A 23,738-nucleotide genomic window follows, 5' to 3' on the forward strand; every position below is an offset into this window, starting at 1 on the left:
CTTCTACACAGCAGAGTTTTTCAACCTCAGCACTGTTGACATTTCGAGCTGGTTATTTTTTGTTGTGGGGAGCTGTCTTGTGTGATGTTTAACAGCATCCTTGGCCTCCACCCACTAGATGCCAGTAGCACCCTCCCCCAGTTTTGACAACCCAGACTGTCTCTAGATACAGCCCAATGTCTCCTGGCAGGGTGGAAGGGGCGGGGGGTGTCAAAATCGTCCCTTATTGAGAATCACTGCCAAAGAGTGCGATAAGCTGGGATAAGGTCGGGGTGCCATGGGGGCACACAGGAGGACTGAAAGGGTGGTCTGGAAGCCCTCCCAAGAGGTAAATACATGGAAGCTGAGACCTAAACATTGAGGAAGAAATTAGCCAGGAGAAGAAGGTAAATGGAGTGATGAGAAAGAGTATCTCAGGAAGAAGGAATGGTGTTTATTTACAATGGCTGGATGTGGAAGAGACCATGCCTTTGGAGAACTGAAAGATGATGATGACTAATGGAAAACAATGCAGAATGAGTGAGGAAGACAAGAATCTGAGAAAGGGAATACTGGGAGATGAGGCATGAGAGGCAAGTTGGACCATGTCATGTGGGCCACTCGGAGAAGCTGGATTTGTGAGTCAATGCACAGATGGCTGGGTGAACCATGGTGTCACCCATTCGCTGTGCTGGTGGAGGGAAGGGAAGGAAGAGAAGATAATGGATGCAGTGTAGGCCCTGTGAGTTGGGGTCCACAAAGGGCAGCTATATGAACATGCCCAGGAGGCATCTGGATAGTGGACTGAGGTTCAGGAGAGTGGTGTGGACAGGAGATAGGCATTCATTTCAACTTTTCTGGGAAAATGAGTCTTCACTTGAATGTTCTGAGCTTGCCAATGGTTATATCTTGAAGGTCGCCTTCAGAGAAGATCCTCGCTTGGGTCTCAAGCTAGTGTCTGCTGAGCTGATGTTTTTCCCCAGGGAAGACTATGTCGTTGTCACGGTAACAGTTTACTATCTTTCTAAAAATGCCTTAACTCTAAGCTAAGAATTTAAGGTTTTGTGTTTTTTAAAAAAGTAATTGTGCTGATTAAGTTCATCCAAGCATCAGTGGGAAAAGTACCAAATTAAACAGATGATACCTCTTAGAAGTTTGATCTGTTTACATCATCCTTAAATTTGGTCTTTAGTAACATGATTTAGCTTTAGATCTTTTAATAATTTTGGCTTGATATTAATTTTTTGAAGGGCAAAAGATTACTAAAAGTGATGGTCTAAACCTGGGTGGTAGATGAAACCCAAGCCTTGGTTTTGGGGTTACAGGACAAAGCTCCTTACCGCCACCTGGTGGCAGCAGATCTTACTGAGGTTTGTACTCAACGTCCCCACTCACACACACCTGATAATTGTCAGTGGCATCCCCCAGAAGCCCACCAAAGGTGATCGCGTTGGTGATGCAGCCGAGGTAGATGAATAGGATGGCAGAGATGGACTGGATGTGGAAGCCATCATAGAAGTCACTTAGGAACCAGGGCAACTTCCTCTTGACATCCAGACACAGGCCACCGAAGAACCTGCTCAAGACAGGCAAAAGGGCTGCTTTCTCACCCCAAACACTAGCACAGGGAGAGGGCTATTTACAGGAGCTTGCAGAATCTGGGGTGAGGAAGGGAACTTGACTAGGAGCGGATAGGGGCAGGAATCTTTCCGCCAGAATGTTTAAGACCAGGGAAGAACTCTCTCAAGACTGAAGTTTCTGGTTGATGCCCTCCCTATTGGGAAAGGTGGTCATAGACAGCCTAAATGGGGGAGGGAAGGCCTGATGGGACTATGTCTTGGGGTAGACCTAACGCTCCACGGGGAATGGAAGTCCTGAGGTCCACAGATGGCCATCCTCCCCATGTCCCTGATCATCCTCAGAGCACCTGTGATTGGGAAACACAGATGTGTCCAAATTTAGGAGACAGAGATATCTCAGACTATAGCACAGATTCATAGTGTTCCCCCAAAAGTTATATTGAAATCTTAACCCCTGGTACCTGTGAATGTGACCTTACTTGGAAATAGGGTCTTAGCAGATGTAATCAAGTTAAGATGTAGTCATTAGGGTGGGCCTGAATCCAATATGACTGGTGTCCTCATAAGAAGAGAGAAATGCCATGTGAAAATAGGAACATGGGGAGAACATCATGTGACAACAGAGGCAGAGATTAAAGTGGTACAGTTGTAAGTCAAGGAACATCAAGGATTAAAGGCACCACCAGAACTAGGAAGACACAAGGAGGGGATCCTGCCCAGAGTCTCAGATGGCGCACAGCCCTGCTGACACTTTAATTTAGAACTATAGCCTCTAGAACTATGAGAGAATAAATTCTTATTGTTTAAGTCACCTAGCATGTGGTACTTGGTTATGGCAGTCCTAGAAAACTAATAGAGGTAACAAAGGATATCTAGAGAAAAGTTTGGGTTCCTCTACTCCTGTGCTGGGTCCTGCTTCCCCTCTTCTGCAGGAACCTTTTTTTCTGGATGCAGGAGGGGCTATGAGGGTGTGGGGAAGAAAAGTGTGCAATGGCCAGACCCTGTGGCTAGACCCTGTGGTCTGAAGTGGGCACTGCAGGGAGAGGTGGGGAAGGTTCCTACAAAGTCAGTAGGAAGGAGACAAGTGTAAAGGACAGCTACTGTGACTGTCACTAGCTAGGGTGGGCACCTTCCTGTCCAGATAAGTTCTTCCCCAATTTCATGCATGGCTGGCATCTCTCTGTCATTCCCGCTGCTCCCTCCGGCGCCGACTCCACTGCCGCCGCCACCACCACCACCACCACCGCCGCCACCTCCACCTCCAGCGCCACCTCCTGCAGCTGCTCCGCCACCTCCCGTCACAGAGCCGTTCATCTGGCCTAGCTCGGTCAGGGAGAACACGGATTTCCTGGAAGGAGAAAGGGGACATGGGACAGTGTGGCTCCCAATTCTGGGAAGGGCTCGGCCCCTCCAGGACTGTCCCCAGAACACTTCTCCAACAAAAATCATGAAATATCTTAAAATACAGAGAAAAATGCAGAAAATGATAGAACAAGACCCACACACAGGTCACACAGATTTTACAGATGTTCGAGTTTAGCGTACTTGCTTCTGATTTCATTTTTAGAGAAATAATATGAAACTGGTGGGGGAGAAGGATAAACCCAAGTAAGCCGATATCTTTCTCTCAAATCCCAAAAAAGAAAAGTACAGACTTGAAGCTCCCTTTGGACCACTTCTCCCCTTGACACCTTTCCATTCACATACTCACCTCTTGTCTGCAGAGGGCACCTTCTTGGGGGGCTCGATTCGGATATTTGGGTCCCATTCTCCAGGGGGAAGGACGATGACCTCATCCAGAAACTCGTCAATCCCGGCGATCAGATCTTCCCGATTGCGGGCTTTATAGGCCACGTCACTGAAGAGCTGGCAGCAAAGAGAAAGAGAAAGGTCAGCTCTCTGGCCTATGTCCCCTTCTACCCACATCCTGGGAGCATACCTCACACGGTTTCAAAGAAAATCGCTTTGAACCATTGTTCCTGCTGCCAATTTGCTCTCAGTTTTTGAGATGAAAACAGATCGGCCAGTGAAACAAGGCCCAGTGAGAAACAACAGCCTTGGGGGCAGATGGCCCCTCTTGGAGCTGAAGGCCAGGTCTTCATGTTCCAGCTGTCAGACTTTGGTTAAGTGACTTTACCTTTTTGTTTTTAGTTTTGCGAACTCATTAGAAAACCTGTGCAGAGCCCAGTTTGAGAAGCTCACCTATTTCAAATCTGTTTATAACTTCCTCGACCTTCATCCTTGGAGGGCCAGGTTGCCTCATTCCACACTGTCTCCAGAGTGTTCTTTCTGACTTACAGATCTGACTTCATCAAGTCTGTGTTTAAGATCTGCTAGGCTCCTCATCCCACTGGAGACAGAGTGTGAACTCCTTGCTCTGCTCACAGGCTCTGTGTGGTCTGACTTGCCTCTTTGTGTCATCTCCTGCTCTCGAAGCTCTAACACCGAGCCTACATTGAACCCTTTCCATCCAGTTTCTCTGTCTCCGAACCTTGGCCCCTATTCCCTTTGTCTGGAATGCCTGCCTCCTAGGCTTGTGCTGGGTCTACCTGCCTCCTGCTCATCCATAGCTTTAAAGCCTCTCAATGTGTGAAGCCTTCCAGGCTGTCTGTATTATAGGTCTGTCTCCTTGACTCGGTTGGCACTCCTAAAGTGCAGTGTCTATTCCCTCATTCTCGTAATCTTCAGCACCCTGCACAGAGGCTGGCACACCGTAGGCTCAAACATGCTTGCTGGATAAGAGAATGAATGAAGGCACCATGCTCAATGCAGAAGCCATGACATTGTTTTTCGTTACCACTTACATCATCCACCATGAGGGTTGCAATGGCACGGCCAATTTCATTATAGGACTTTGCTCTCCCGGAAGGTCCCAGCAGTATGAACAGAAATCTGCAAAGAAAATGAAGGAGGAAGAGGAGGAAAGTGAGAAGGGAAAATAAAAGGATTCTCTGGCCCTAACCAGTATCCATTCTTATCTTCTTAACTGGCTGTAAACTTGTCTCTTCCCCTTTTCGACTTCCATATTTGCCTTGGAGAGACATTTCCTTTTCGCTCCCATGAGCTCCCCCTTGAGCATCTTCACTAAGCTCTGGCATCCCAGGGCCCACCCAACAGCATGTCTCCCCGCTGTTGGCTCCTGCTTTTAAATGATTATTTGAAATAAACTCTGTAAAACTCTTCCCTAGTCAGAAGATTTCCCTCCCCAGCCAATTCCCTGATTTTCCTTCTATGTTTCAGCAGTGTCTTCACCAGCGCTGTGTGCTGACTGCATGGATAGCTGGCCGCCTGAGGGCAGGTGCGGTGGGCAGATTTCAATGGCCCTCACCTGGTGGGGACGGGCACCTCGGTCACTCCTCCCAGCATGGCCGACTGGGTGAGACGCACGAAGGCGATAAAGGGCTGGTCCAGGAAGTCCACCTCGCCCACGAGCACGTTGGAGGCTTCTGAGTCCTTGGGGATCTTCTTCATGAATTTGTTTTTCCGCTGATCGAGGAGGGGAAAGGAGACTTTTGTGGTCACTTACACACAGTGGTTTCAGTTCCCACTCCCTCGCCCCACTTCAGATTGCTGTGGGGCCTATCTTTAAAAAGTTCTCTCTGCATTTCTCAAGAGACTGAAAGAAATAACCACTCTTCCCCTTTCTGCAGGTGAGGAGACTCAAAGTTGATTAACCCCAGCAACCAACTAAGCCTTTTTAGATGGAAGGAACAAGCAATGACTTGATCCCTAAGATGTTCCTTGATGGATGAAAACTGTTCAACTGAAGAGTGAGTTGAGGGGTCAGAGAAGAGAGCCCTGGGCTTGCTGGACGTCACGCCTCATTCCCCAGCCTGTGAGGCCCAAGCAGACAGAAGTCTTGGCTCTTACACTCTGGCTGCCCACCCCACTTCCTTTCCGCCTTCACCTTGGGTGGCTGTGGGAGGGACGAATCTCTTCTGATGGCCATGGTGGACACACTTTGTTTTTCCTTTGCCACCTGCTTCCTGGCTAAGAGGAACCCCTAGACCTCTGCAGGACACTTCTGGGCCGCCAAGTCACTCCCAGGGGACCTCCCAGGAAACTCATAGCTTCTGAAACTCTGCAACTGAGACTGTTCAGGTGCCCTCTCTCCAGTCCCTCTGGCTAGTGTCTATCCAGGGCAGGAAGGTCCAACAGGCAGAGCAAGTGGGGTCTGATGGGAGAGGTGCTGGAGGCAAGCCCTCTTCCCAAAATTATTCCCACTCTCTGCATTTATGACGTCATTTTTAGGGTAAGACATTGTCTTCTCTTGAGTCCCCTTTTGCAATGAAAACGCCCCAAGAACAGTCACATGCAAGCACACTTCTTAGAATGCATTCATTTTTCAGTGCATTTCCTCTGGTCAGCAAGGGGATGGGCAAGGATCGATTTTGTAGAGAGAGGGTAGAGAGGGAATATGTGGGAGGGCAGGGCTGGTGGAAGTCCACAGTGATCAACAAAGGAAGAAAGGGCCCAGAAGGTGGAGGCGAGCACTACAGAGAGATCCTGTGGACACCACAAATTTGCCACCCATGCCCACTTGGCCAGAGCCTCTCCTGTGGGCACAGAAATGTCTGTTTCTCATAAGCTTAGTGAAGACACAGGTTCTTTGTTTCTCTTCTTAAACTGGGGTGGGGTTAGTTGTGGGCATGGGCCTGGCCAGCAGGTCCTGACCCTGTGGGCCCATAGCTATTTCCTGATCCACTCATGGTGGGCGTGATACACACTGGGCTGGGTGGCTTAGCAGCATGAGAAAAGGCATGTGAGCAAGGACTGCACCCTTATAATCTTTTAAATCCAGTCAAAAAAATAAAACTCTCCACAACCATCTGTTCAACAGCCCCAAGGCCCCTGACGCATTGAGAACGAGCAAGGGCAGGAGTTAACAGAAAGGCCAGAGTCTCCACAACTCAAAAAGTCTCTTTGTCCCAGCTCCAGTCAGCTGACTTATAGGCAGCGTTCTTCCGGATGCAGGGCTGGTGTGCCAGGGAGGCTGGTGTGCCAGGGAGGCTGGTGTGCCAGGGAGGCTGCCATCCCCTGCCTCCTCCGTGCCCTTGAACATCAGGTGGGGAGCGGGTCCAGAGGACAGAAGGCAGAAGGGCCCCGGAGAACAAGGCTTTGACAGCAACAGTGCCGTAGCCCAACCAGCACACTCCAACCAGGAGGAGAGAGGACCTGAAACAGGCTCATGACCCTCCCTTGCAGGTGGTGACGTGTTTGGTTAGGAGGTCAGGTGGCGACATCCCAGAAATGGGCCATACTGGTGTTCTGGCCACCTTGGCTTGGCCATGGTCTGGACCAGACACTTGGCCTTGCTGACCTCACTTGCTGAACCCGGGAGGACTCTGGTTCTGCTCGCTGAGTCACCGCACTGAGACGGCCGTGCTGTCTGAATCCACACTCTGCTCCCTGGAAACACGCTGGCCTGCCCAGGGCGGGCCTGAAGTGGTGAAGAGCCTGCCGAGCAAACGCCTCTGGGCTTGCACCTAAAGTGCGCCCGCTGGCGGACAAACTGCTCTTCCAACAACAGGCTGCGGCTGCCGCACATATTGCGAAGCAGCAGCATCACCTGGTCAGTTAAGAGAGCCTGGGCTGGGCTCCAATCCCTAAATCAAGGCAGCGTTGCCTGGGGGAAGTGGCAGCTAGTATTCTTATTACCATTTAGACATTTATTAAAACAGGTTGTGAAAGACTTTGATTAGGCAACGCTTCGCTATCATGGCCCCACTGCCGCTTCATCATAGGTAGTAAAGTGAGGGTCTTCTCCGAATATCCCAGAATACTCATTCCTCGGTCACTTCCAAATTAAGGGCTCTGGAGGCAGACTGCTGGGATCAAATCATGGTTCTGCCACCTTTCAGCCGCATGAACCTGGGCAGTTCTTTAAGCCTCAGTGTTCTCAGTAGACTAGAGACGATAATAGAGATGCACAGAAAACGCTCAGCCCGTGTGGTGCGTGCAGCGTGTGGAACTTACATGTTGGATGATGCCGTTATTGTTGTTTTATTATTTTGGCCACCACAGGGCCCTAGGGACACCAACATGAGGAAATGCTTTTGGTTTCCCTGTCGCCAAACTTGGGGTGCCTTGAAGTCCTGGCAGTCACCCAAGCTTCTGAGGAGTCCTCACTAAATTCCAGGGTTTTTAAAAATCACCTTTCTTCCTACTCCTAGGGGCACAAGCAAGGAGATCATGAGAACTTCTGTCTTTGAGATGTGCAGGGGTTGGAACTGAAGGGGTTTCTCTGGCCTTCCCCAAGAGGCACAGTCAGGGTTCCTGGCTGTGGGCCTTGGATCATGAACCCAGCCTGTTTGTAGGGTTCTGATCTCATCAAGAGGGTTTCAGCCAAGCTGATGAGGGACAGAAAATGACTTTTCCTGCTCAGCCAAGGAGAAGACACACTATTGGGCAGTCCAATTGACTCAGCGTCATTGCTGTCCCCACACTAAGGCCCCATTACTTGTCTCTCCCAGCCCAAATCCCCACTCCATCTCTACAGGGACTTGTGTGTCATGCAGGAGGTGAACTGTGCATGCTGGTCTTCTCTCTCCAACAAAGTCCAAGCTCAGGGACCTCTGGCACCTCATTTGATCATACTTTTTTTGCCACCCACACCTCCCAGGGCTTGGCACAGAGCCAGCGCTTGGCCTCAGTCAGTACCCAAGTGATGGACTGGGCAGAGTCACCAAGGCCACCCAGAGCCCCTATCCAGGTTCTTCCTGGGGACCCCTGCTCCTTCATGGGATTGAAGTCCTGTGCATAGGGGCTCCCGGCCCCCTGAAACCAAAGGCTTTTTCCTGCCCTGGCCCTCCACTGCAGCCTGGTGCGGGGGCTTTACTACCTGATCAGTGTTTGGAGTACGAGAAATATCATTCATGCTTCTGCTCTGGGCGTGACCTAGGAGACAAGGAAAAGAAGGTCCATCAGGGGAAGCCAGGCTCTCATATGTCCTTTTCCCTTGGTCCTTACACATGCTTCTCCCCTATTCTTAACCAAAGCAAGAGCCCCCTTTCCCCTAATCCTGCAGCCTCCTTGAGCTCGCCTCCACTCTCTTTTCTTCCCTTCAATGGGTTGCCTTTTCTTTCCTAAAAGGGTTGCCAGACCCCAGGTTCTACTTCTTCCTTCTTACTCCTCAATCTGCTGCATTCTCCTCTCTACCCTCCACCCCACCTTCTTGGACAGAGACCAGGATGTCTGCTCTATGCCAGGCCATGGGGGTAAGGAGAGACACGGACACATTATCAGGGGAGGTGCCAGGTGTCACTAAGCATGGATTTTGTTGGAGAGAGAAGACCAGTTTCAGCTCTGTCCTCCATGATCCATGTGAGTCTTTAAAGATAGAGATTTGGGCCATCAGAGGATGGGAAGGTGGGCTCCCCATGGAGAGAACAGTGGTGGTGACTTACTTGAAGTGCTCGTTAGTTCCTCCCTTTGGTTAAGGTAGGAGAAGATCAGCCAGATCCAGGGGCACTCTCAGACCTGTTACTTCTCAGCTCTCTGTGGCCTAGGGCATCCCCTCACTTTGAGAACATGCTCCCTTGTCTCCCCTCCTCTTATTTCCATCCAGAACCCTTTCCTGCTGGGCTTTCCTCAGGGTCTTATTTTCCCTCAGCCCCTCCAGAGGCTTCTCCCCTCCTCCTTCAGTCAATCGCACCACTCCCATCACTTCCACATCCACATCAGCTGAGGATGCCCAGCTGGGATCTTCAGTCCAGATTGCTCCCCGGAGCTCCCGACTCCTCTGGCACCTCAAACTCAACACTCTGGGAAACGGAACTCATGGTCTTCCACCAACTGACTCCCCCCGCAGACCCTACTGCACCCAGTGCCCCTGCCTCCCACCCACTGGCAATCAGAGCAGAGATCTAGGTGCCGGCCTTGACCCCATCTTCTTCCCCGCCTCCTACTCCCCCCAGTCATCAACTCCCACCTTGACCTTCCCTCTCCATTCTTGTTCTCATAGCCCCAAGGCAGGCCCAGTCTCTTGCTTCCAATTTCCTCCCCTTCTAGTTTATTCTTTCACTAATAAAAATCTGAGCACCGTCTGCCCCTGCTTAAAACTTCTCAGGGGTCCCCGCTACCCTTAGAATAAAGGCTGGGTCTTTTTGCAGGGCACATAGGCCCCCTTCAATGTGACCTCTTTCCCATAGGCCCTGTGGACCTGGTGAACTGAACTTCTGTATTTCCCCGAATACACCACACTCTTCATAGTGCTTTCCCTTCACCTGCTGTTTGTCTCCTTTGTTTAGAATGCCCTCCTTCATGCTCCTGGAAAACTATTTATTTTCCAAGACTCAGGTGAATGGCCTCTCCTCTCTGAGCTGTCCTGGGAACTGCCTCAAGGTGGGCGTGCTGTAACTACTTATTCATGCCTCTTATCCCAGCCCCCGCCACTGTAGCCTGGCATAGGAGTGGAGCGACCTCAAGCACAATGAATAAGTGAGCAGAGGGCCTGTCCAGGAGGCATTCATGCCTGTTGACTGCTGCCTCCTGGCTTCCCTACATAGAAAGTCCAGGGGGCACTAAGAGGACCCAGGGTCACTAAGAACAGAGACAAAAGCCTGTGGCAAACTTCGGCTGAGGCCTCAGATGGGGAACCACATCTCCTCCCACATCATTCTTTGGGCCTGGCAGGGGCACAGCCTTGGCATGTGCTTGGTCATACCACGGCATTTTAGTAAAAGTATTTAAAGGAAAGTAGGATTGCTATTTTCACACTGCTTTTTCTTCTCATTTTCCAAGTTCCCTCTTTTCTTTGCCTCATAGCTCACCCATCTGTTCTTTCCTGCCGAATTGTCTGAAAAAGCCCTGTCTGCGACCAGGTACCTCACAAGCCCCCTCCCCTATTCCCAGGCTCAGGGGGGCTGTGACTCTGCCAGCGTTTCATTGTTGTGATGGCCTGAGACTGTCACCCAGTGGTAGAAACATTCTTTGACTGTTCTGGAGGAAAATACTTCACCTGTTTTTAATTTAGTTGCTAGGGAGGCTTCTCAGAGTACCCCAAAAACAGTACCCCTGCAACGGGGCTAATGATCAATTTGATGAAAGCAAAGGGGTAAACTAATCTACAAACACTTAGCACATATGATTGGGTATTGATTCTGCCAGGATGTGATTTAGAGCTGCAGTTTTGGGAGTAGTTATACAGAAAATTACGGTAGTAAATCAAGCTCTGAGAGTAGCCCAGGTTTGGGATAAAAGATTTCTCCCCACGCCTCTCCTGAGAACTCTAGACAGATCCTGATCTTTAGCTCCTCTGCCTTTGAAAGTCTCTGAAAGTTGACATGCCACAGCTGCCACAGCCAGGACGAAGCTGTGGCGTGGTGGCAGAGAACACACTCACACAGACGGCCGTAGTTGGCACTTCGCCGCACCCTCAGGTCCTCCGTGGAGTGGTGGAGGCTGGTGCCCGCTGCAGGGCTGCGTGCCGGGCTGCGATCTGGGAGGAGGAACAGAAGGGGTTTGCCTGGGCAGCCTGGCTGGAATGGCACAGCCTCTCCCATTAACGTGGTACATTTATTGTCATTGTGCCTAAATAAGGCTGGGCTGCAAGACACATCTCTTCCCCTCCCAGGAAGAAAGAGTGTTTGGGTTGTTTTGGTTTCTGTTTTTATTTGGAGGTTTTTTTTTTTTTTTTTTTTAAGCAATTTAATAGTCTGAACAAGATTAGAGAAAATATCTGTACTGTTAAAAGTGAGATAGATACCCAATCAATTAAATAGGTAAGGTGTTGTTGATGGCCTGGCTTCATCCCTGATTGCACCACTTACTGTGTGACCTTAGACAAGTGACTTAACCTCTCTGTGCCCCAGGCTCCTCATCTGTAAAATGGAGATGACAAGAACATTACCTAGTCACAGGGCTATTGAGAAGATGAGGAGGATAATCACATGTACTCAGTGTCTGCAAGATGGTAAGTGCCAAGTATGTATCTGCTATTGTTATTATATCTAAACACTTCCCCATTTCAAACAGTTCATCTAAAAAGATTCCTCAAGGCTCTTTATTTGGCAACTTTATCAAATTTGTTCTGATTACTGCATTTATCTGACAGGCCCAGCAAGGCTAGCATCTGGGCATCTCAACTCTGGGATGTCAAGAGTGGAGGGTAGCAGGTTTGAGATGTGTGCATGGGACAAGCCATTCTCCCTAATGGACCAAGGCTCTGCTAATCGGAATGACACCAGCTGCCACATTTAACAGCCCTGGCACCCTTGAGAGGACCCAGTCCTTTCTACCACCTTGATGTGCTTTGGTTTCTGCCGAGGCTCTTGGCTCTTCTTGGGGGTCCGGTGGGAACAACTTTAAGCCCTTACTGTAAACACACCACCTCTACAGCATTTTGCAACCCTGACTGCACCGAAGAATTCTTAGAGAGCTTTATAAACTCCCTGTTCCCAGGCCAAGCCCCAGACCAATGGAATACAATGCTCCAGGGTAGGGCCTCAGCTTTAGAACGTGTTTCACATCCCCAAGTGACTGCAAGATACAGCCAGGGCTGAGAACCAATTCTCTTCCTAGAAATGGTTCTGTTCCAGGTGGAGACAACACTGGGGTGTGCCTGGGTTCCTGAGGCCTGCCACTGAAGAAGGCTAAGGAAGCCCAAGACCTCAGAATTTCTCCAGGATCATAAAATCCAGGAAGCTTCCAAGTTCCAAGATTCTCTGGCTACTAAGGTGAGCTCACCTGGGCGCCAGGGCCTGACACCAGCCCTAGCATGCCCACGGCCTGCCATCATATGGCCCGACTCACTGGTGGTGGAGGAGACTGACTTTCCAATGTCGACCAAGGAGCGGTGGATGGGCTTTTTGGTTTGGTGACGGTGTTTCCTCAGAAGGACGTAGCTGACTCTCTCCCGGAGCTCCGGCCGCAGGAGGCCATCCTCGATTTGCTTCTCAATGACATTGTCTAAGTGGGAAACAAACATGCCTCATCGTGAGGAACAGAATGGCCAGGGATGTGGGGTCTCCAGTTCTATCTGTTATTTATGGGATTAAAAGTGAGCTAAATGAGGCAGGGGATGTGGAAATAGTCCTGTCTTTGCCATAGACTATTGGAACTTGGGTAAATCATGAACCCTCAGCCTCCTCATATGTAAAAGGGTATGTGTGTGCTCGTGGGTATGTGTGTGTGCACACACATGTGGGTGCATGTGTGTGTAAAAGTCTATCTATCAATTCTATTGTGAAAAGTAAATGAAACCATACACAACAAAGCATTCTAAGAAGCACAGAAGTACTGTATTAAATGGTTTTAGTCCTAACATGAATTCTTTTTAGAAAAATATTTTGGGCAAAACACTTCTGGTGAACTTGAATGTGCTAGAACAAAAATCATAAACGTTTCAGAGACAATAAGGCAAGCCATCTTCTCCTTTTGGCACTCCACTGAATGAGAGGTAATTTCCTAAAGACGAATGATGAGCCCTTTACCCTGACAAGAAACAGGTCGCCACGGCAACAGGTGGCTGCAGTCCACGCTAAGGAGCCGCTCTCCTTTTTGCTACATTGCCAGATGGCATTTCAGAGGATGATCTTTTCCTCCATCGGACGTCTACGTATGACTGAAACTTGGAGCAACTGTAATGCCGCCTTAGGAGCATCAGACCCAAAGCCCTGTCTGCAGAATCAGGCAGGTTTCAGAGGTGGGAATGTCACATAGATCAAAGGTGGGCATGAGGTGGGAGGGGGAAGGGTTGCCCTGGTTTGCAGGACCTCAGTGGTCCTTGCCTCACCTATGATCTGTGGTAAGGAGCCGCTGTCCAAATCAAGCAGCACTGTTCCCGTCTGCAGGCAGGTCCGGAGCTCGAAAAGGCTGTGCAAGGACAGCGTGGCCACATGGGGTTTACTCCAGCGTTCTCCTCCTTCCTCTACCTTTTCTTCAAACTTTATCCACCTGGAAGAAGTAAGGATGGGGTTCAGCATGGCCAGCACCCTCAGGAGGAGCCCCTAGCTGGGTCTCCTCAGGAGAGGGGTGCTGGCCTGCAAGCCACGATGTTGGGGCATTGGTTCTAGACTCACAGGCAGAGGATCTCTTGGCGACTCCCTCACTCTTTGTCCCATTCCTCATGCTCAGGGCAAAGTGGCATCCAGAGAATGACCATAAATGGGCACGAGGGATCTTTTTAGTGTGGTGGAAATGTTCCAAAATTAGATGGTTGCACAACTTTGTACATTTATTGAAAACCATTTAACTGTACACTTAAAATGAGAGAACTTTATGGTATTCTATAACAACAAAGCTGTTTTTAAAAAAGTTTCAACTGGAACCTGGTTACCCGGGGCTGGTCACACGTGTGTTCAGTGTCTGCTTTATGGTTGTGGTTTGCAGGGAGCAGGGACAGCAGGGTCTGAGGTTTCTAAGTATCCACTCTGGACTTTGGTTCTGAATGTTCAGGTTGAAGTTCAAATGTTATCTGGGGAAGGAAAGAAATTAAACCAAGGATGTGTAGGAATTTGTCCTGTGTAGAAGCCTTGGAATCACAAGCGGGGTGGCGGGAGGCCAGGTGGGATGGCCTTGTATAGCTGCAGCACCCGCCTATGCCTCCCTTACAGAGGGCAGCACCAGATGGCCTGGAGAACGAGGTCCCCTAGCTCAGCCCTGTGAGATGTCAACCCCGAATGAGTGGGGAGCTTTAAGCTATTCCGATCAAAATCCTAAGGTAGTATTTTTGGAACATGACTATCCAATTCTAAAGTTTCACATTTCTAATATTTTGATTACTAGGGAGTGTCTGAGAATGGTTGGAGAAAGTCTCCAAAAGGAGAATGGGGATAGGACATGCTTCTGGCAGATGTAAAAACATGATGAAAAAATTGAGTGATGAAAACAGTGTGATTCCAGTCTGGATATAGACAAGGATCACAGGACAACAGTCCTGAAACAGACTTGGGCTTCCACAAGAACGTGGGTTTTGATGGAGGAGTTGTTTAAAAGACGACCAACCTAAAAATAAGAAATTACTTTTCACCGACTTCTCACCAAACGCAGTATTAAATTCTTCATAGATTAAAGTCTAAACATAAAAATAAATCTATAATGGAATATTATTGAGCTTTAAAAAGGAAGGAGATTTTGACACATGCTACAACATGGACAAAACTTGAAGACATTGTCCTAGGTGAAATAAGCCAGTCATAAAAGACAAAGACTGTATGATTCCAGTTTTATGAAGGACCCAGAGTAGTCGAATTCATAGAGAAAGTAGAGTGGTGTATGTACCAGGACTGAAGTGAGCGGAGGAGTGGGTGTTACTGTTTAATGGCTATAGAGTTTCAATTTTACGAGAGAAAATAGTTCTGGAAATAAATGATGGTGATGGTTGCACAATAGTATGAATGTACTTACTGCCACTGAACTGGATGCTTAAAAATGGTTAAAATGCTAAAGTTTATGTTATGTATGTTTTATCACAATTAAAATATATAAATACAAACATTTAAATCTATAAGCAAAAATATAAATATAATAGAAGAGAATATAGGAGAGTATTCTTATATTCTTGGCTGTGGAGATAGAATGCTAAACAAAATATAAAACCATAAAGGAAAAATGATTATATTTCATAACAAAAAATAGACTTCTGTATAACAAAATAAGACATAAATGAAGTTCAAAGAAATACAACATACTGGAAAAATATTTGCAACAAACAGAGCATCAAAGGACTGATACTTATAATATAACAAAAGTCCTTTACACCAATAAGAAAAACTCAAATTATCCAGCCGAAAAGTGAACAATTCTGAAAAGACATAAAAATGGCCTGTAAACATATAAAAAGATGCTCAAGTTTACTAGTAATTAAGGATGCTTAAATTACTGCAAGTGAAATAACATTCTTCACTTCACATATTGGCAAAAATTAAAAAGACTACAAACTTCCTGTGTTGGTGAAAACAGGGGTGGGGGTGGGGGAGTGAGAATTTAATTACTGAATGTATGTATATAGTATATGTATCTATCTATACACTGTATATATGTGTACAGTATATTACATATATACTATACATATGTACATACTGTATATATAGTGTATACATGTATAAATGTATGTATATACTATATGTATTTAAATAAAATGCATATATACAGTATATGCATGTATATAGTGCATGTATGTATACAGTGTATGTATGTACATGGTAGCAAAACAGCCTTCTTGGTGTGGGAGATTGGGCAGCTTCTTTGGACATTTAGCGTGCATGTCTTTTGACCCAGTGGTTCCGCTTCTGAGAGATTATCACAGGAATATCATTATACAGCTGTACACAGTAGCATGAATACCAGGATGGTCACTGCAGCTTTCCTTGCTTGGGTGAAGAGATGGAAACCACCAGTTTTCAGCAGAGTCAAGGTCACATGCATTCTCTATGTTCATGATTCAGAATATCCCTCAGAGGCAAAAAGTCTGTGGATTAACCATGCATGCTGACAAGATAGATAGTACCATGTCAATATCACACACACACACACACACACACACACACACACACACACACACACACACACACCTTTGTGTGTGTGTGTGCATGTGTGTCTGAAAATGCCCAGCAGAAAATTTGGAAAGATACCTGATCAATGATTAACAGTGGTTACTTCTGAAGAGAGAGATGGGATTGCTGGCAAGGGATATTTAAGGGACTTTCACTTTATTTGGGTTAATTAGTGTAGTAAGAGAGCAGACAACCAGGTTTCAAATCCCAGCTCCATTAATTACTAGTTGTGGACCATGGGCAAGTTACTTAATCTCTCATCACCTTTGTTTCTTTTAGGAACAATAATCATAGATAGCAATTACTGACACCATAGTATCTAAAAGACATCCTTTCATGTTTATAAAATTCATATCATTTTAAAGGCTCTTCAGTATTCTACATGAATGAATCATAATTGATATGAATAATCTTCACTTCGTGAACATTTATTTAGATTATTTCTAATTATTCTTCATTATAAACAAGGCTGGCTTGACTATCCTTGGCCCCTGCCCAATATTTCCTTGGATAAATTCTCAGAGGTGGAATTGCTGTGTCTGCATATTTATAAGTATATACGTTGTCAAACTGTTCTCCAGCAAGCTTGTGCCATTTTACACTTTCCCCAATGTCTAGGAGACCTCACATTTTTCTCTGAAGTCTCTCAAACTCTATCATTGTCATTCTTTTTCACTTTTGTTCATTTGGTAATTGAAAAATCATATCACATTTCTAATATTTTGATTACTAGTGAGGTTGAAATCTTTTCCTTTGCCAGTTTCCCTCTTTACACGATTGTGTGAGTACTTTGCATTATCAATATTTAACATCCTGACTTAATATCTTTATTTGAGACCAGTTAGCCAGGCACCTAGTGGGGCCTTGGGGGCTTGAATGAATACAGTGTGGGGAGGTTGGATTAGAGGGGACCTGGGAGGTGAAGACCTAAAACACGGGGTCTGGAGCAGAGACCACACAGACACTTGCCTGGGAGACTTACCAGTGTTGTTGACTTTTTAAATGGAGAAATCTATTTGGGAGGGCATTATTTAAAATATGGTATATCTAAGTCTGCATGATACCAATACAAAGTTTTTAAAAAGTGTATTAACGTAAGAGTTTGCAAAGAAGAAATCAAAGGACAAGCCCAAATATTGTGGTTGAAAGGATGCTCACCTTCTCCCTGCGAGTCTTTCTTCTATTCAAGCAATCACATTCCTCTTTTTCCCCTCAAAAATACACAAGATAAGTTATACTGTTATCTTGCACTGAAGACCCTTTTGCTACTCCATGGCCTTACTTAATTCACTCAAAAATGATATGTTCCAATGCACGGGTCACTTGACTTGATTTCTCTTTACATTGTCTCATAAACATCCCGGGATACATTCTCGGACAGCTCTCTCCCTGACATCCCATTCTTCAGCTTTTTGCCTTTACAAATGCACCTCCACCTGGAAGGAGAGGGTGAGAGCATGCCTCCTCTTTGAGACATCCTCTATCAACTCCAGATAACAAGGGCCATGGGTCCTCCCCACCTCCCAGAACTTCAACTGTTTGTACTGTGTTACTTACCCACAAAACAGCTCTATACACAAACAGATGAGGGCACCAACCCACTTGAGCACAGACTGCAGAAAAGCAAAGTTACCTATTCTCAAGTTCAAGGTAATATCAAAACTAGACTCCTTCTACAGGCATCCCCTTGAGAACTTGATTTCCAAAAATTCTGAGATACTTGACAGCTTCACTAGGGACACCTCGTCAGTCCTCCTTGCAACTATTTTGGGACTACAGATGGTTGAAACAGCAAGCCTGCAACCTGGAACTTAAGTTGGTGTTTTTAATAGCTACAGCTAGAAATTGAGCTCACTTTTCATCTTGAGTGGAACATGGAAACATGGAAGACCCAAGACCTGCAGCACTGTTTTTCAGCTCTGGCTGCCTATTAGAATTGCCTGGGAAGATCTTAAAAACACTGCCTGGATGTTTGCCTCATCAGGAGGGTGGCCTGGCCATGGAAGCTCCCAGGTTATTTGACTGAGTATTGAGGGTTGAGGAGCCTTTGCTATATAAAACTGTGCCTGCTTTGAGATAGTCTGGGATCCCAGTGCGGGCAAGCCACTCTGTGCACATGGATCACATTCTCCTTACACAAGAGGGGACATGGCGTCTTTCCCTTAGAATGGCTCTGAGAACACCAGCCGAAAGGGTGGAACTGGTTCTCCAGAGCTTCCTTCCTAGCATGACCATTCCATACTTTTGTTTCTCCGATTTTATAACTGGAGTACATACTCTACACCAGTGCATGTTGAACTTTAATGCACATACAAATCACCTGGAGATCTTGTTAAAATGCAGATTCTGATTCAGCAGGTATGGGATGGGGTCCACAATTCTGCATTTCTGATGAGCTCCTGGGCATGCTGACACTGAAGGTCTGCTGGTCACCTTTAAGGATCATGGGTCTATACAATAGAATGTCCTCTTTCTTCTGTTTTCCAGATCCAATCCCTTCTTTCTCAATTGCCCAGCAAGAGTGCCACTTCTTTTAAAAGCCTCTCCCAGTTATCCTGCTTATTTCTCCTATAATGAATACATAGGACAGTGTTCTCAATCTGAAGCATGCATCAGTATCACCTGGAAGGTTTGTGAAAATACAGATTACTAGGCCCCACCCCAGAGTTTCTGATTTCATGGGTCTGGGGTGAAGGTGGGGGAGTGCCAAGAATTTGGGCTTTCCTAACGAGTTCCCAGGTGCCACTGTTGCTACCCATCCAGGGACCACACTCTGAAATTCATAGTCCTGAGACGATGATTCTTAAACTTGGTTGCACATAAAAATACCTAACGTGCTTAAATTCTATAAGTCTAGATCATATCATAGACCAATTTATACCAGAATATCTGAGTGGGACCCAGGCAACTCTGCTACAGCCTGTTCCAGGTAAAATCCCTGACTTCTGGGGCTCAAAGGCTAAAATAACAATTAATTATAGACAATTGTGTTTCCTGGTTGTTTGCTATAAACAGATGGTCCCTGACTTATGATGGTTCGACTTAATGATTTTTTGACTTTACAGTGGTGTGAAAGCAATAGCATTCAGTAGAAACTGTACTTTAAATTTTGATCTCTTTCCAGGCTAGTGATATACGTTCTGAAACTCTCTTATGCCGCTGGGCAGCAGCAGTGAGCCTCGGCTCGCAGTCAGCCATGTAATCAATCATCAGAGTAAACAACTGATAACTCTACAGTGTATTGTACTGTCAGCATTTTTTGGATATTGTGTTTTGTGTTTTTACATCCATCATATCCAAAAAATGCCCATCTGTGTCTGATGCTTCTGGTGAGAAGAAAAGGAAGGGTATTTACTCTTGAGATGACACTAAAGATAACTGCCCAGCTGTAAACTAAGGTGAGTGTTCTGAGCGCATTTTAGGTAGCCTAGGCTAAGCTATGATGTTCAATAAATTAGGCGTATTAAATGCATTTTTGACTTACGATATTTTCAACTTATGAGGGGTTTATTAAAACTTAATCCCATGATAAGTCGAGAAGCATCTGTACCTGCCTCCCCAAACAGACATCAAGTTTCTTGAGGATGGAGAATGTTTCTTATCTGGTGTCCCAAATGGTCCCCTACCCAGAGCAGCCCTCATTAACTGCTCGTTCCCTCTTCTTGAGGGAACTGATCACTATGAGTAAAGTCTGGCTGTGAGGAACTGACTGGGGAAATGAGAGCTCATCAATTGTGGGGTTGAAGAGTGTTTTAAAATACACAGAATGATCTAGTGATTATCACAGTCCAGGAATGTCACAGATATACACACAAAAATTAGGTGGGCAGAAGCTGCCTCCTGATGGAAGTAGATATCACCGCCTGTGAAATAGTCTTGTGAAAAAGTCAGACAGAAATCAGATAAGCCTGGACCCAACTATCACTTTAGAGGAAATATAGGGACAGAGGAATGTGTTAAATGCCACCACGGGGACGCAATGAACAAAATCCAGAATGTGGAAACCCGCACAGGACAAATGGTGCTGTTTCTTTAGTAGTAACAACAACTATGAGGGGAAAATAAAGGAGGAAGAACCTGTAGATTAAACATGGCTTAAAAGACATGTCTCTGAAAGCAATGTGATCAATTATATTTAAAAATATGAGATGATCTGTAAATATGGACACTGCCTGGATAATTTGATGAAAATAAGGAATTACCGTCATTTTAAAAAAAGATGGACAGTGCTATTATGGTTGTGATAAAAAGAAAGAGGCCCTTATCCAAAAGAATTGAAAACAGGGTCTTGAAGATATATGCACCTCCATGTTTATAGCAGCATTAATCACAACAGCAAAAATGTGGAAGCAACCTAGGTGCCCACCAATGGATGAATGAATAAGCAAAATGTGGTATATGCATACAGTGGAATATTATTGAGTCTTAGAAAGGAAATTCTGACATATCTTACAACATGCATGAACCTTGAGAACATCGTGCTAAGTAAAATAAGCCAGTCGTGAAAGGCAAATACTGTATGATTCCAGTTATTTGAGACATTTAGAGTTGTCAAAATCAGAGACAGAAAAGAATAGTTTCCAGGGCCTGAGTGAGGTGGGGTGGGAGAGAAAATTATTGTTTAATGGGTACCGAGTTTCAGCTTCATAAGATAAAAAGAGCTATGGAGATGGGTGGTGGTGACGGCTACACAGCATTATGAACGTGTTTAATACCACTAAAATATACACTTAATATAGTTAGGATGGTAAATTTTATGGTAAGTGTATTTTACCACAATAAAAAAAATTGGAAAAGGAAGAGACCTTATCTTTTAGAGACACGTACTGAAATATTTACAGATGGGATGATATGGTGTCTGAGATTTGTGTCAGCATGATCCAGTCTGGGTCTGGGTAATGGGCAGGGATAGAGACACGAGAGCGGCCATGAGTTAGCCAGTACCCATTGACTCTGGGTGATGGGTACATGGCGGTTCATTCCACTACATACTACTTTTGTATAAATTTGAATTTTCCATAATAAAATGTTTAACCACTTTTAAGAATGAATAAAGGAAAGGGCTCTTTAAAAAGCCCCCACCCAAAGCCAGGTTTGAACTCTTTGAAGTCTGGTAAAAGAGTTAATGTGTACTTCTAAGCAACTCATTGCAAAGTGACCTTGATGCCACGGTTGGCTTCAAAAAGTGGAGAATTAGAGTTGGCGAAGCAGGTCAAGTAGAAAGAAAATCTCCGGGCTGGAAAAGGACTCTCAGGGATTTTGTCTGGGCCGGAGCAGGGCAGGGTGCCAGGTGCCCCTCTCCCAGCCGGGAAGGAGCTAAACAGAATCTCGAAGTCACATGTTACAGAAAGCAGTTCTCTGTCACGCAAAGAAGGTCCATTACTGAGGCCTTTCCTGTGACTAGTAACTCAGTCACAGAGACGATTAGAATCGGTTAAATACCAAGGGCGGTGGAAAGCGTATGGGGCAAGCTACCACGTGCAGCCAAGACTTTCCAATGCTCAAACCATGGGATGTGAGAAGAAGAGGGAGGGAGGTTCTGCTTAAAGGAGGGTCTGGAAAATGGAGAGACCTGAACTCTAGTTCCATCTTTTGATGGAGACTTAAATTATAATCCCTGCTCACCCTTCCCTGGCTGGCATATGTATCTGCGGCTCTCAACCTCAGCTGCCTCAGACCATCTGGGAGCTTTTAACAAATTCCGACATCTGGGCTGAACCCCAGACTAATGACATGAGAATCCCAGGGGCCTGAGAATCAGACATCAATGCTTTTTAAAAAGAAGACACAGATCTTTGAGGAGACAAAACAAGGAGTGGGCCATTATGTGAAGTTAGACAAGAATAAAATCTGGAGACTTTAAATAAACATGTGATTGGGGTGAAGGTCCTTTCCGTACTTATTTTGCATATCATTATCATTAAATTGTGTCCTGGCTAATTTGTTTGCAAAAATTCCCCTTAGGATATCCTAATTTTAAAGATTTTTTAAAAATGTAATCTATAGAATGCATCCTTTAGCCTTGGGGTTATGTTGCCTCTAAACATTTATTTTAAGACATATTTGTGTGAATTTGTTTCTTAGATGAGGTTAAGTTTACTCACCTAAAAGTTGTGAAGCACACACTCACAATGTGGTAATTCTCTATCTATGTGGACTCACTGACTTTATTCTGTACTCTCCCAGCCCCACCCCATCACTCATCACCCTAACACTTGACATCCATGTGCTAGTTACAAAGCGTCAAGACATGGTGTTTTCGCTTTCTGCCTAAGGCCCGTTGGTAATACATTTTCTGACTTTAACAGATTCATTTCTTAAAAGTAATATGAATGTGAGTTTTTTTCCCTTTATCTAGGAAAGCTATCTAACTTCACGTTGAGTCATATCAGGGACCTGAATTTTCCAGCAGAAAGCAAAGGCGAGTGTGAATTCTCTTATGGGTCAATGAAGACTTTTCCTAGAGATGTCTGAGGAACCATCAGATATTCCCATAGTTCAGTCTTTGACAGAGACACTTTATGATTTAGGGAAGGAAAGCTTTTCAATAGGGCACCTCCTAAGCAAATTCTTCCCCTTTTCTATAATTTATTTGGCAAATTCTCACTACATATTGACAAGCACATGCATTAAAATATGTATGTGAAATAATGTAAAAAGTTATTTCTACAATTGATTAAAACTATACATGCGGTGTGTATGTTAACAAATCAAACTTGACAGTGAATTTGAAAGACTGTAAAGTATAAAGGACTGAGTGGGTAGGCATGGGTCAAGGGTCAACAGACATGTACAAAAGTTTAAAAGGTACCAGGAGGACCTGATGAGCAACAGAAAGTCCTCACAGGCATCTTGGGGTATCTACTCCAGACCACATCCAGAAATTTGTCTTCTTATTGTCCCAGAGATGATTAGGTACAAGGATGTTAACTAATGCCTACCAGGTTCACAGGGGTTGATGTATAAACCCACAGGCCAATTTATTTAATTTACGATGAGACTTACAACAGATATAGGGGTTAGTTACATCTTATAGCCCTTGCATTCTCTCTTTATAGGAAGACCTATAGAGAAAGTTAAATTATCATCAGAAAGATATAGAATCAGAATAAGGCCCATTCAAATGTTTAATATACTCAGGATAAATGTCTAGAATCTTTCAATTTTACAAATGAGATTTGCCTGGAACTGGAACCAGACAGATGGGGACCTCTGTCTTAGACTATTTGGAATTAACCCTCCAGGCTTCCATGGCTGACTAACTCCCTGTGATTGAAAGTCTTTCCTTGTGCTGGCCTAAGAGTCTCCTCGAAGAGCCTTCAGTTATGCAGTGCAATCTGGGCACTACTAGAAAACTACGTCTCAGAAAGTGCACCCAGTGGTCAGCTGGGTCTATGCTTCAAGCTCATGCATGTGGTGAGGGTCCGTCCTGCTCCACATCATGTCTTCATTCGGGGGTGAGGAGGAGCCCACAGCTAAGTGAATGCCACTTGTCTGTGTCCAAGAGGTGTTTGTAATCTCCCCATGGGACTGTCATTTATAGACTCGTCAGTCTCCCTTGGAACCTGCTGGCACCTTCCCCTCACTGCCCCTCAGGAGAGGCCCTCTCCTCCACTTGAATACTGTCTCTTCCACCTCCGCTATTCAGGAGCTACTTCAAAGGCCACCTCCTGCATGACAGAGC

The 23,738-nt window shown here is 45.7% G+C and overlaps 1 protein-coding gene across 2 annotated transcripts in view; it reads right to left on the reverse strand.

The window, feature by feature from the left end:
* SLC4A5 (solute carrier family 4 member 5) overlaps positions 1–23,738 on the reverse strand; it is an 88,716-nt gene that overhangs the window by 30,695 nt on the left and 34,283 nt on the right. For both annotated transcript variants that reach the window (XM_039852345.1, XM_039852346.1), the window contains 9 exons: positions 13,294–13,454; positions 12,312–12,467; positions 10,903–10,998; positions 8,401–8,456; positions 4,888–5,045; positions 4,364–4,451; positions 3,271–3,425; positions 2,689–2,907; positions 1,381–1,555 (listed from right to left, as the gene is read on the reverse strand). In XM_039852345.1, coding sequence (XP_039708279.1) covers positions 1,381–1,555; positions 2,689–2,907; positions 3,271–3,425; positions 4,364–4,451; positions 4,888–5,045; positions 8,401–8,456; positions 10,903–10,998; positions 12,312–12,467; positions 13,294–13,454 — 1,264 coding nt within the window. The remainder of the gene's footprint in view (positions 1–1,380; positions 1,556–2,688; positions 2,908–3,270; positions 3,426–4,363; positions 4,452–4,887; positions 5,046–8,400; positions 8,457–10,902; positions 10,999–12,311; positions 12,468–13,293; positions 13,455–23,738) is intronic.

Source organism: Pteropus medius, unplaced genomic scaffold (assembly GCF_902729225.1).
Source record: "Pteropus medius unplaced genomic scaffold, Ma_sr-lr_union100, whole genome shotgun sequence".
In the NCBI taxonomy this organism is placed as follows: Eukaryota; Metazoa; Chordata; class Mammalia; order Chiroptera; family Pteropodidae; genus Pteropus; species Pteropus medius.